Source organism: Leopardus geoffroyi, chromosome E2 (assembly GCF_018350155.1).
Source record: "Leopardus geoffroyi isolate Oge1 chromosome E2, O.geoffroyi_Oge1_pat1.0, whole genome shotgun sequence".
Taxonomy (NCBI): domain Eukaryota; kingdom Metazoa; phylum Chordata; class Mammalia; order Carnivora; family Felidae; genus Leopardus; species Leopardus geoffroyi.
The window spans coordinates 9,196,130-9,209,679 of NC_059335.1; the positions used below are offsets into that span (position 1 = coordinate 9,196,130).

The window sequence follows — 13,550 nt, forward strand, 5'->3', positions numbered from 1 at the left end:
ACGGCGGGCCTGTGTGTCTTTCGGGGCAGGGCGCGCGGGGGAGGGCCCGGGAGAAGGCGCTTCCGCCCGCCCCCTTCACAGACGGGAACGTCGAGGCCCAGGAAGGCGGAAGCGCCCTGCGGTGGTGAGGCTGCGGCTTTGCTTCTCTGGACCCCGGCTCTGCCTGGTGCTGGCCGCACTGACCTGGGCGGCAGCCTCCGCGTGACACAAGAGCCGCGTTGACACAAGGTGGCTGGGGGGGGGGGGGTGCTGTGCTGGGGAGGGGGTGCTCGGGAACGACCTGCCGGCACCCACACGGCCCCTGGCCGCACATCTCAGAAGCCTCCGAGGCCAGGCACTGCCTCCCTGCCCACCGTGGCCTTGCCTCAGTTTACCTGTGTCTCCGTGTGGCCTCCCACTTCCCATGAGACGTTCCCGTCTCTCCACCTGGGCCCCTCTTCCTAATTCTGTTTGTTGGAGTTTCTCCGGCTGGCTGTATTGTTTTCTCCTCCTCTGTGCCTCCCTGTCGCCTGCCTGTCTCTATTATGTCTTTCTCTGCCTTTGTGTTTACCCCGATTCCTTTTCCTCCGTTTCTCCTGGGCTCTTGGACTGATTCTGCCCCCCCCCCCCCGCCCCCGGGGTCTGCCTTTGCGTCTCATCTCCTGGCTTCAACCTGTCCCCCGTCGCCTCCCTACTGCAGCCATTGGCATATTTGAGGGACTCACTTGAGACCCGAGGGAAGGGCCCAGGGGTGGGGGTCCAGCTGGGAGGCTGTGGGCTCCTGGCTTAGGAGTTAAGGTGATGAAGGCGTTAGGGTCACTTGTAAGTCTGGGGGATGGAGAAAGGGAGGGGGAGGGGGCCCCCAGGATCTGAGGGAGGAGGGGCTGGGGGCTGGGCTCCTGGGTCTGAGGGAGGAGGGGCTGGGGGCCAGGACCCCTGGGTCTGAAGGAGGAGGGGCTGGGGAATCAGGACTCCTGGGTCTGAGGGAGGAGGGGCTGGGGGCCTGATTCCTGGGTCTGAGGGAGGAGGGGCTGGGGGCCAGGACCCCTGGGTCTGAAGGAGGAGGGGCTGGGGAATCAGGACTCCTGGGTCTGAGGGAGGAGGGGCTGGGGGCCTGATTCCTGGGTCTGAGGGAGGAGGGGCTGGGGGTCTGGACTTCAGGATCTGAGGGGGGAGGGGCTGGGGGCAGGACCCCTGGGTCTTAAGGAGGAGGGGCTGGGGGCCTGATTCCTGGGTCTGAGGGAGGAGGGGCTGGGGGTCTGGACTCCAGGATCTGAGGGAGGAGGGGCTGGGGGCAGGACCCCTGGGTCTTAAGGAGGAGGGGCTGGGGGCCTGATTCCTGGGTCTGAGGGAGGAGGGGGCTGAGGGCCCGGACTCCCGGGTCTGAGGGAGGAGGGGCTGGGGCTCAGGACTCCTGGGTCTGAGGGAGGAGGGGCTGGGGGCCCGGACTCCCGGGTCTGAGGGAGGAGGGCCGTATTAGCTCACTAGGGCTGCTGTAGCCAAGTGCCACAAATCGGGTGGCTGAAACCACAGACACTCTCTCAGTTCTGGAGGCTAGAATCCAAGATTAAGGGCTCCGCGGGGGTCCTCAGGATCAGTTCCTTCTGAGGGTGTGAGGGACAATCCGTTAATGACTCCCCTAGCTTCCGGTGCTCTCCTGGCAATCTCTGGTGCTCCCCAGTGTGTAGGAGCCTCACTCGAATCTCTGCCTTCACCTTCATGTGCGTTCTCCCCGTGTGTGTAGTTCCAAAATTTCTCTTTGCGTAAGGACACTCGTCATACTGGATTCGTGCCCGCGTTAATGACCTAATCTTAACTGATTGCATCTACAATGACCCCATGTTCAAGTAAGACCACATTCTGCGTTACTGCGGGGTTAGGACGTCAACATCCTGATTCCAAGGGGGATAGAATTCAACCTGTAACGAGGGGGTTGGGAACTTGGGGTCTGGGGAGAGGTGGGAGCCGGAAACCAGAATTCTGTCTTTGGGGAGGAGATGGCCTTGGGGCAAAAGCGGACAATTTTGAGCTGATGGGTCTGGTTTGGATGGTCCACGGGTTAGGGTTAGGGTTAGGGTTAGACCAGCTTAAGTTGGCCAAACCAGAACCCCGGATCCCCACCCCCCACCCCAAAACTCCCTCTCCGACCATCTCAGGAAATGGCATTGGGGTTCGCCAGTGGCTCAACCCAGAATCCCTCAGTAAATCCTGCGGGCTCCTGTTCCCAACCCTCCGCCTCCGCAGCCACACCCCCTTGCCCCAGGGGAACCGCACAGCTTCCTAACTTACCTCCCCACCGCTGCCCCTACTTATCTCCAAATTATTCTCTTGCAGCAGCCAGCCTCAAGCCAAACACATGGCTTGCCTGCTTCATACCCTCGAGTGGCTTCCATTAGCTAAAAATACACCCAGAGTCCCTACCTTGGCTGACTGGGCACCAAATGATCAAGCCTGGGTCCCCTCTGAATGCGTCTCTTATTCACTCCCCCCCCCCCCAACCCAGTCACGTCATACAGGGACACCTGCTGTCGGTGACTCCCAACACACCGTGCCTTTTCCTGCTCCTGCTCATGCCGTTCCCTCTGCCTGTAAAGCCCTTTCAGGGCCTCTCCTCCGAGCCAACTACTTTCCCGACTAGTAGACAGTACCTATGGGTTCATTGCCTGGAGGAGGCCGTGGTGGCACCCTCCATTCACCCCAAGACCTCATTTCTCTTCTCCTTGGGCTGCTGACTCCCATTTCCCTGGAGCCTTTGGGAGGAGTTGGGAATCCCGTTTCCTCACCTGGGAACCCCATTTCCCATCAGTTCCTGGGGGCTGAAACGGCCGGGACCTCTTTACCCAACTTGCACAAGGGTAGCGACGAGGCTAAAGTAAACCCCACATTGGAGCCTTGGGAAACTACAACTCCCAGGAGACCTCGAGACTGGCTCTCCCGCTGGGGGGGGGGGGGGGGGGGGGGGAAACGGCCGCGCCGCACAGCTTGCTGGGAATTGTAGTCCGAGGGTCTCGCAGGAAGGAAAGAAGTCCCATCCTGGGGGTGGCCGAGCGGTTATACTGCTATGGGGGTGGGGCTCCGAGCAGGTGAATGACTGTGGCCAAGGGCAGAGCCAGGCCCAAGTCCTAAGACTCGGGGCGCTTCCCATGTCACCCGGAGCGCTGCTAGGGGTTTGACGCTTCAAGGACGCGGCATACCAGAGGGAGGAACTGCAACCTGGACACCCCTGGGGGCCAGACTTCCCTCACCCGACCTGGTCCTGCGGCCTGCCCCAAGTTGTAGTTTCTGGCTCCTCAGTCTCAACTGCACGTCTGGGCGTAGGAGAGTGTCCCAACCTGCCTACTCACCCCCTCCCCCACTCGGGATCTATATGCCTTTGTTCTTTGGGGACACCCCACCCCTCAAGGCCGACAGACCTTACACTTGAGGGGCTGTTGGGAGTCCCAGGGAAGGAGCTAAAATGCAGATTCCCTGCACTATCCTGGCTTGGTGCAAAATGTCCTCCAGCAGGCGCTTCTCCAGTGGCTGAGAACCTGGCTCGGTGGGGCCACAGTCTTGCCCTCTTGGTCCCAGGGTCCCTCGGCCCAACCGCCACTCTCACCCAGGCCTCTTGCTGAGCCCCAGGGACAGCCCATCAGCAAGGTCTTCCTCCTTCTCTTTTCTGGACTCATCCGTCCCACGTGCTCCCGGTGTAGGAGGGCCCCATAGGTCGGCCAGGTCTCTAGGGTTCCTTCCGGAAGCACTGGCCCAGCTCCGGGCCCCAGCAGATACTATACGCCGCCCTTCCAGGACCACAAGCCTGGTGACGGCAAAGGTAAGGACCAGCACCTGCCTAGCTCCCGGTTGTCCAGTAATGTCCAGAATGAATGAACGACAGGCCTCGCCCCCACCCCCCCACCCCCCCCCCAGAGCCTCCACTGGCCCGCGTGCCAAATGCAGTACAGTTCTGGGGCGCCCGGATGGCTCGGTCAGTTGAGCTTCCAGCTTCACCTCGGGTCACGATCTCCTGGTTCATGAGTTCGACTCCCACATCGGGCTCTCTGCTGTCCGTGCAGAGCCCGCTTCACGGATCCTCCGTCCCCCTCTCTCTGCCCCTCCCCGGCTTGCGTGCGCGCTCTCGGAAAAAGTAAATAAAACGTTAAAAAAATTATAAATGCCACGCAATCCTAACTCAGCACTACCTGCCACCAGTTAAACTTCTGCCTTACTCCAGCCCCACAGGCTTGGAGTGAAACCGGAAGGGACTGATGGGGCCTCCCACCCTCCGTTAGTATCCCCGCCTCACTCCCGCGGGCGGGGAGGGGAGGGCTCCTGGCCCCGGTCACCCGTGGGCGACCCCCAGCACCCCGGCTGTTAACCCCTCCGAGAAATGAGGGGTCCGAGGCCGCGAGTGGTTAAATAATTAATAAGATTACCAACGGTGTGTTAATTACAAATAACGAGAGCGGAGCTACAGGTGGTGCATTTTCCAAACGGAGAACCAGGATTGGAGAACCAGGATCCGCGGCCCCGGGGCCCAGGGGTCCGGCCACCCGGGCGGGGGCAGCTCCGTAATAAATAGTGGGGGTGGGGGCGGGGGGTCAGGGCTGCTCTGGCTTCTTCTTGACAGAAATCCGCTTCTTCCTTGCCGCCAGCATCTCGTAGAAGGGGTCCACGCTCACAGCGGCCCTGCGGACGGCGTAGGGGGAGGGGGTCCCGGGGTGAGGGCCGAGGGGTCCCGGCCCCGGCCCTCCCTGCCCGGGGACCCCGGGGCCCGGACTCACTGGATGGACTTGATCCACTCCTCCTTCTCCTCCTGTGTCGGGGCCGAGATCCGGTACACCACGTGGTTGCCCTCCACCACTCGGCCGTCGGCCTCCGTTTTGCAGGCTTTGATGAGCTGCCCCTTGTTGTTGGGGATGTAGAGCTCGAAGCAGTTCTGCGGGGACCCGAGAGCGGACGAAGGGCAGGTAGGAGCCGGCCCCAGGCCCAGAGGAGCCCCCCCCCCGCCCCCCCCGCCACGCCCGGAAGGGGTGCAGGGCCGATCGACCTTACCGGTTTCCGGGGGTCATCCACTTCGCGGATGCTCAGATTCTCCAGGGGGATGATACCTCGGGGTTCCTTGTCCTGAAGGCACAGGTCGGGGGGGGACTCACACCCCCAATCCTCGCCCCAGCCCCTCCTCCAGAACCGAGTTTCATTAGTGGCACTTTGTTACGGCGGCCCTAGGGCCCTGATAGAGCCCCTCCTCCCTCAGACCGGGAGTCCCGCCCCCAGCCCCCTCCTCCCTCAGACCCAAGAATCCAGGCCCCCAGCCCCAACCTGCACCCAGACTCAGGAGATCAGACCCCCACCCCTTCCTCCCTCAGCCCCGTGAGTCCAGACCCCCCCAGCCCCTCCTCCTAGGACCCCGGAGCGGAGCCCGGCTCTGCCCTCACCGTAGTGTACTCAAAATAGTAGAGGCAGTTGTCTGTGAGGATAAACCAGCGCCGCTTCCACGTCTTCACCCGGCCCCCTGAAAGGGAAGGGGTGGGAGGGGGCCTGGGCTCAGCGGGGGGCGGGGCCTCTGGGAGGGCAGGGCGGGGACTGAGGCGGAGCGAGCGCAGGGAAGGCGGGGCCTGGCGCAAAGCGTTGCGTGGGAAGAGAGGCGAGCAGGGACGGGCGGTTAGGGCCCCCAGGACCCCCGCCCGCCCCCGGCGTGGGGCGCCACACTTTCTAAGCCTGTCTGTCGGTCCAGGGCCCAGGAATCCAAGTCCCCAGCCCCCTGCTTCGGGGCCCCGAGGCCGGGGCGGCCCCCTCCCCGATGTCATGTCTGTGGGGAGCAAGGACGGGCTGCGTACCTACCTCCTGGGGCAGACAGCGAGAAAGCAGGCAGGACCAGGCGAAGAGGAGGGAAGGCAGAAGAATGGGGTGCCCCCAAAAGCCGCAGGCGACAGAAATGGGGGGAGCGAGGGAAGGAGAGCATGGGGAGTAGGAGACAGGAACAGCAGAGAGAAACACGCAGAGATGGAGGGAGGGAGGGAGGAAGGGGGGAAAGAGAGGGAAGAAAACCAGTTACATCGACATGACCCGCTCCCTCCCAGGGGGGCCAAAGATCCTGAGCCCCACCGTGAGCGGGCACCTCCTGGCATCGGGCCTGGCTCCAGCCCACCCCTCCCCCCCCCCCCACAGGTCCTGGGCCAGGAGGGCCCTCCCCGAGGAGGTCATCCCCCACGAAAGGGAGAAGACAAAACCCCCAGTCCTTGGCCTGAGGCGGGTGGGGGCGCTCAGGTGAGCTGTGGGACCAACTGGCTGTGTGACCTTAGGACAACCTCCTGCCCTCTCTGGACTGCAGTCCGCAGACCCACTTGGGCCCACACCTTCCGGCTTCACGGAGACCTGTCTCCGGGTGCCTTGTCGTCCCCAAAGGGTTAGGAGCAGCAGTAACGGCTCTCATCGGGCATCTTGGTGAACACAAACTACCACAGGCCCCCTTTGCTGCACATGCTTTAGCTTCTGAGGGAAGAGAGGCCTCTCTCTAACCACCACGAAGGGAGAAAGTGCACTCGGGTAGGAGATCTGGGGCCGAGGCCACTCCTGCCCTGTGGCTGTCGGATGGCGGCTGAGCCTCAGTGTCCTCATCCGGGAAACGGGAAGCGTCCCCGCTGCCGGGGTGGGGCTGGAGGGGGACTAGTCGCTGGGGAACCTCCGGCTTGCCTCTCTCCTGGCCTCTCAAGGCCAGGGGCACCAGGTGGCCTCTGAGGAGTCTAACCTCCCCCCCACCCCATCGGCCTCCCCTGGAGCTGACTCCGGAATCCATGTACCCACTGGTGGCGGGAGAGACTGGTCTGCCCTTTTTATGTGGACCAGGACACCTGGGCACCCAGTCAGGGACCTGCTTGCTGTTGGAGAAGCGAGGTCTTGGCTTAGGAGCACAATCCCACGGTTGGGGGAGCGGGAGGCAAGCCCTGCTGTGCCCCCCACCCCCACCCTATGCTGGGCCCTCCCGAGGCCCCAGCTTCTCCACTATCCCTGCTGGAGCGGCCATTCACCGCCTCTCCACTAAAAAGCCACAGCCAGCGCTCCCGCGGCGCCCATCATTACCAGCCGGGGCTCCCAGCCAGCGGCTCGCAACCCTGACTCTGCACTGACAGCACCCGGGGGAGCTTTTAACGTGACTGACAGCCCATCCTGCCCCGGAAATCCTGGCTTCATGAGGCTGTGGCTGGGCTGGCGGGGTTTTAAAAGCCCCCAGGGGAAGCTCCCGTGAAGCCATGGTGGAGAAACCACTCCAATCCTCAGATAACCCGACGCGAGGGGCACCCGGCTGACCCCTAACTTACCCTGAGTCTGCTGGCCCTGTGTGTTTCCAGGTGGACTGGCCCCACCCCGCCCGTTCCGTCCCAGCCGGGGACCCTTTCGTTCATGAGCACAGAGCCCGGCATTTTATTCGGTGCTCCCTAACCCCTACCCTACCCCCCTAAGTATTTCTGGGCCCCCTCCCCTCTGCCGGTCCCTGTGCTTGGGCCCAGCACACAGGCCTAATCTCATTTTCAGCCCCATTTTTCAGATGTGGAAACCGAGGCTCAGAGAGGTCAAATCGTTTGCCTAAGATCACACAGCAGGTCCACAGGGAGGTCAAGTCCAGAGCCAGGGGCCCCCTAACTTCTCCCTGCAGAGACGGCCAAGCGGGGTCAGTAGGGGACGTACCCAGCTTAAGGAGCCAGCCCTCCCGATCCGGGTTGAAGAAGGTGTGGGTCAGGTCATTCCCATCATCCTCAGGAATCTTGAAGGGCTCGTTTCGGATGCTGTCGTAGAGGTTCTGAGGGGCGAACAGGGGCAGTCGGCAACTCCAGGCCCCAGGGCCCTTCCCGGGGCTGCCTGGCCATGGGCGGGGGGAGGGCTCCGACAGCCAGGGAGGAAACGGGGACCACAGGCGGAGCGGCTCAGGGAAGAAGGAACGGGGGGGGGGGGGGGGTCAGATGGGTGGAGGGGGTCCCGGAGCAAAGGAAGTTGGAGAGGGAGGAGAGACGCTGAGCTGCTGCAAAGGCCCGCAAAGTTCTCGAGAGACACAGAGACCCCGAATGCGCCGGAGGGCCAGAGAGAGACAGCAGAGAGAACCGGAGAGACAAAGACCGAGGGAGCCAGGGAGAGACGAAGAGAAAGGAAATGGACAGGTTGACGTGATCCCGCTGGACGGCTCAGGCACCAGGGGACCCGTGGGGGCGAGGGGGGAGGGGGGGTCAGTGGTGGGGAAAGGGACAGCAAAGAGGGGCTGCAGGGAGGAGGGGGTAGAGGGGGCCTGACCCTGAGCAGCTCCTCAGGCAGGTCCCCACCCTCGTTGATGCCCCGGTTCATGGCCACAAAGCGCTCCAGGCCTGGCTTGTCCCGGACGTTGGGGTTGTGGAGGCTGGTGTTCAGCATGATCACGGCGAAGGACAGCACGTAGCACGTGTCTGCACCAGACCGTCAGGTGGTGACGACACGGGTAGGTGCCCCCACCCTCCCCGCCGGCCCCTCCTTCCCAGGCCCCAGGAGTCTGGGCCCCCACCTGTGGACTGGAAGACCCCCGGGTTGCACAGACAGTATCGCTGGGCGAACGCTTCCATCATCCGGTCAATCTTCTGGGCCTCCCCGGGGAGGCGAAAGCTCCAGAGAAACTGCCTGGGTTGGAGAGCAGCCGGGTGTGGATGCCGGGAACCGGCAGAACCCCCCCGCCCTGCTCTCAGTCCCTGTGTCAGGAACCAGCCAAAAACAGCCCTGCGGCCTCAGCAGCTGTCTCGGGTATGGATCCCAGCTGGCCCATGAGCACTGATTGGCCTGGGGCTGCTGGTGGATTCACACGGAAGAAACCCTTCCTTTCCGCAAAGCTTGCGGTCGCCAGAGGCTTCTGCTGCCCTGTGAGAGGAGGGCCTACAGACAGCAATGCCAGCACAGGGGAAGCACAACCAAAAGACAGAGAAGGTTGGCCTTCCGGCAGCATAGGAGTCCCTGCATACAGCTATGCCTGAAGGAGACCCTACTGTGGACTTCGGTGTTACGGGAGACCATCACTTCGATTTTTGTTTCTGTCTTCGTTTTGAGCAGGGCTCGTCGTGTGTAAAGAAAGCCCTGACGGGTACGCTCCTGCCCTTCCGACCCCATCCCTCTCACCTGAGGGCCTGCACCAGGTTGAGGTCAGTAAACTCGTGCAGATCCACGAAGGCATGGAGCACTGCCAGGTTCAGCTCTTCCCTGGGAGGACAGGGACAGAGTCACGCACAGGAAGGGGACTGGGGAGTCTGAGCCACCTCGTCTGCGCCGTGGCTGCCTCTGGAGCGGGTGACAGTTTTAGCCTGGCCCCATCACAGGCCTGACCCCAGGGCAGGAAGACTCAGAACATGCCCTTGGGAGGACCATCTGTTGCGAGATCATCCCTGGATTAGCCGAACCTTTGCACAGTTAAGAGAGACACGGCCAAAGTGTGCTCCACCTAGGTGATCCCCCAGCTTCTGGAGACGTCCAGAAATGGTCCCCACATCTCCCAGGCGTCCACAGATGGTCCCCATGCACCCCAGACGTCCACACAACAATCCCACAACACCAGCTGTCCACAGAGGGTCCCTAGACATCCCCAGAGGGCTACCACGTCCCCCAGATGTCCGGATGGTCCCCACACCCCCCAGATGTCCGTGAAACAATCTCCATGCACCCCAGATGCCCACAGACGGTCCCCAGACACCTCCAGATGGCCCCACCCCCCCCAGGTGTCCACAAATCCCTAGGTACCCCAAACATCGCAGACGATCCTCACGCCCCAGATGCCCAGGGGTCCCTGTGCTCCCTAGATATTCACAGATGACCCCAATGCCCCCTGGCTGTCCCTGTAGGGTCCCACACAAGCCAGCTGTCTACATGTGCGCACGACACCCACAGATGTTTTTCACGGTCCCCAACATTCCAGACATTCAGAAGATTCCCACGCCCCTCCCCAGGTTCCCCCAGGTGGTCCCCAGGCTCCCACAGACCCCTGTGTCAGTCCGTTCTGTCCCGGCGCGGGGAGAAGGCTGGTCTATCAGGGCCCTTCCTTGGGAGAGGAAGTGGGCGGTGAAAGGGCAGGAGCTGGGCGCGGGGGACCGTGGGAGCCCGGCGGGGTCTCACCTCTCCCCCAGGTAGTCCCCGATGGCTGTCTTGTTCAGGCCCTCGCCCTTGTACAGGAAGCGGGCGATCTCCTCGGGTGTATTCTGCAGAAGTTCGTTCTCCACCAAAAACTGGATCCCCTGGTGGGTGGGGGCGGGTGGTCTCAGCACAGGGGGCCGGCGGAGAGCCACTCCCCACCCCCTCCCCCAGCCTCTGCCCTCCACAGGACGGGGCCAGCTTTCGTTTTCAGGCTTCGCGCAGGTCCTCAAATACCCCCGCCTCGGCCGAGCCTCTGCGCCTACTGTTCCCTCCGCCTTTGCCTGGTGAATCAAGCACCAAGAGCAGGGTCTGCTCCCCCTTGAGCCTCCCAGGCGGAGGGCACAGCACGCGCGAAGGTCAGGAGGCGGCAAACGCCTGGTTAGTGTTCGGGGAACAAACGGACGGCCCAGATCTGAATTCCGGGGATCAGGACCACGTCTGTCCGCCTCAGGCAGACCTTAAACTATGGCACTTCTGGAATGTGAAGGTGCCAGAACCCTCGGCCCGGGTGTCTGCCTGGCTGATCCCAGCCCTGTGGCCCAAGCACCTTCTTGGGATCCATGTTGAACTTCTTCCTGCCCATTGCCATCTTCCGGTTCCGTTGCAAAGTCTTACTGCAGAAGAGAGCAGGGGATGGAAGGTCAAAGCCTGGGCATCCCTGGCCGGGCCTCGTGACCCCCAAGTTCCCCACCCCAGCCCTCACCTGCCCTCATTGGCCTCCAGACCCTCCACCTCGCTCATGGCTTCGCTGAGCTCCTCCCGAAGGCGCTGGATCTCCACCAGCAGCTCCTGCTTCCGCCGCCGGATGTTCTCCAGCTCCATCCGCTCCTCCGGAGTCAGGTCTGGGGGCTCTACGGGTCAGAGTCAGGGATTGGCGGTCAGTTCTGGGACTGGGAGCCTGGGTTCCTACAATCTGGGGGAGGACAGGGCTGGGGCCGGCAGGATTCCCAGGTTGGAGAGGACGAGGATGAGGGTAGGGCCTCCTCTGTCTGCTGGAAGAAGGGGCTGGAGGTCTAGACAGGGGGATCTAGACTTTCAAGTCCTCGGGGAGGAGGAGGCTAGGTAGGGGTCAGCACTCCTGAGTCTGAGGGAGAAGGGGGCTGGGAGCCCGAATTGCTGGGCCCATTACTTGGAAGGGGGGTGAGGCCTTGGTTTTCTGCCTCCATTCTTGGCGAGGTAACTGGGAGCTTGGGTGTCCGGACTCCTGGGTCCATGAAAAGTAACTATGGCAGGGAGAGCTGTTGACAGCTTGTAAGAGTTGCGGCAGGGGGGGCGGGGCATCGAAGGCTCCCGCCCCCGCCTTAGCGGGATCTCTGCAGCCCCCAAGATTTCTCCCCACCCAACCGCCCCAGAAGCCCCCCTCCCGGCTCCCAGCAGGCACTGGGCTCGCCCGGCCCTTCCAGCAGGAATGGTTCCACCCCGGCCTCGCCTCCGCCGCTCCATCCCGCCCCCTCCCGCCGCCACCGGAAACAGGCTCGGCCCAAACAATGGCCTGGAACGCCCTGCTCTCGGGGCCCGCCGGAAGCCCGTCCCGCGCCCCGCAAGAACGAGGCGACGACGGGGCCGAACGGCTCCGCGCAGCGCGCGCCGGGAGGGATTTTCGCGGCGGAACGTTCGAGTCGAAAGGCTCCATCCGCTCCCGGCCGGCCCCGCCCCTCCCCGACCTACCATAGACACCGTCCTCCATGGCGGCTAGGAAGGCCCGCGGGGAGTCCGGGGCGGTCCCGCCGGTCGGGCCTGGATCCGCGTTGGCCCGCGGGCTCGGGTGAGCCCGCTCAAACGCCCCGGGAGCCACCGCCGCCTCCTCAGCGCCAGTCCTCAGCGCTGAAAAGACTCTCCCTTCGCCTCCCAACCGCCCCGCCAATAGAGACCGCCCCTCGTTTTGACACCGCCCAATCCACGGCGGGCCCTCTCGTCTGCCCCGCCCCCGACCCCGAAGGACCGTCCTCCAGGGCCAATAGGCACAAAAGGAGACGACGTAGCACGGTGCGGCCGGAGGTAGACGGTCTGTGGGACCAATCGGAGTGCGGGCAGGGAGCCGGGTGCCGCCTCCGAAACAAAAGAAGGCACTTGGCTGGTTTGCCCGCCAATGAGAAGGCTCGGAAAGGAGTTGCATGGAGGTGGGACTATGGGCCAGCACAGAGAACTGCGCCTGCGCCAGGGCTCCGGGCGCTAGGATGCTAGTCCAACGGAGGCCGGCCTCTAGTAATAGGTTGCTGGGGAGCGGCACATTGTTAGTCTCGTTGCTAGGGGGCGGGGCCACAACTGTCGGCTGTTCCCGTGAGCCACACCTCCTTGGCTGGCTTAGCAGGTTTTTGACCGCAGCGGTTGCCAGGCAACTGGGAGCAGCTTGGGCCCATCTTTTGGCCTCCGGTCTCCTGGTACTGGCCGCTCCGATCTCCAGATCGGAGATCCTTCACCCCTCTCAGGACCTTCCCGTCCATTTAAGTCTCTTGAGAGTCCCGGAGTGCTGAAACAAAAGACTTATTCTTTCTTCCAAACGAAAACGCTATCGGGTATCTGTCATGGAGAATGGGACAACAGGGGAAGGCCAAGTATAGTGAAGTCTCCGCCTTCCTGGCGCCTTCTGCCTATCGGGCTCCTCCCTCTCGCCCTCAAACTCCTCCCCTTATTTTAGCGTCCTCCCCCCCCCCCCCCCGTCCCAACAACCCCTTTTCCTCAACATCCTCCCATTTCTCTGGTTCCTTCCCCGCTCTGACTCCCCTCACTTCAGGCCCCACCTCTTCTTAAACTCCTCCCTCCTCTCGGAGTGTCCCCCCCTACACACACACACACACACACACACACACACACACACACACACACGATGCCCTCCCCCCTCCCCCTCCAGCCTCTCATTTCCATTCCTTGTAGAAAAAGCAAGGGCAGGCAGCTGGCCGGGATGGAATAGTCTGGGCATCCCTGTCATGGGCGGATCCCTGACTGCGTCTGAGGTGGTGTCTGGGCCTTGTCCTCATTCGCCGTCCCTGCGCTAGGCAGGTGGGGATAGATTCAGGGCCAGGACCTGGTTAAGCTGACAGATTAGACACGGAGCCTCTTAATCCCCTCACTGACCTTTATGAGCGGCCCACACCTTGTCCTCCCCAGTGGAAACCCAGGCTGTGCCGGCCCGGCCCCGTTCTCTTTCCTTCCAAACAGAACCCTCCTCCTGTCCCTTCACCCTCAATTTAACACCCTTCTCGGTGCCTATGTTCCTATTACCCCCCCGTCCCTACCCCCAGACACCCTGCACTGGGAGAACAGCTAGCTAATTAATCCCATCCGGTTTTTAAGTGGGGATTTTGAAGGATAAAGGGAGGTGGGGAAGCCAGAAGCGGGGACCCGGGTTGGTGCAGCACTTGGGCAAGCTAATGGGCAATGACAGTGCCTGCCCTCAGTCCTGGGACACGGGCAGGAAGGTGTCCTCCTCCCTGGCGCTGGATCCTTCTGCAGCTGGC

General features: G+C 62.8%; 1 protein-coding gene across 2 annotated transcripts; it reads right to left on the minus strand.

Annotated features, from left to right (window-relative positions):
• Positions 1-4,367: 4,367 nt before the first annotated feature.
• CYTH2 (cytohesin 2) lies at positions 4,368-11,975 on the minus strand. Of its 2 annotated transcripts, none has more exons than XM_045440706.1 (12): positions 11,761-11,975; positions 10,796-10,943; positions 10,640-10,706; positions 10,075-10,193; positions 9,088-9,168; positions 8,486-8,598; positions 8,242-8,390; positions 7,645-7,756; positions 5,394-5,470; positions 5,011-5,082; positions 4,740-4,894; positions 4,368-4,644 (listed from the first exon to the last, which is right to left on the minus strand). In XM_045440706.1, the coding sequence occupies exons 1-12, from the start codon at positions 11,777-11,779 to the stop codon at positions 4,557-4,559; spliced, it is 1,200 nt and encodes a 399-aa protein (XP_045296662.1). In that variant the 5' UTR covers positions 11,780-11,975; the 3' UTR covers positions 4,368-4,556. The 2 variants fall into 2 exon arrangements, with proteins under 2 accessions (XP_045296662.1, XP_045296664.1); XM_045440708.1 differs by lacking the exon at positions 11,761-11,975 and adding an exon at positions 11,222-11,309 and having other exon boundaries at positions 5,394-5,472; positions 7,644-7,756.
• Between the last annotated feature and the right edge of the window lie 1,575 nt (positions 11,976-13,550).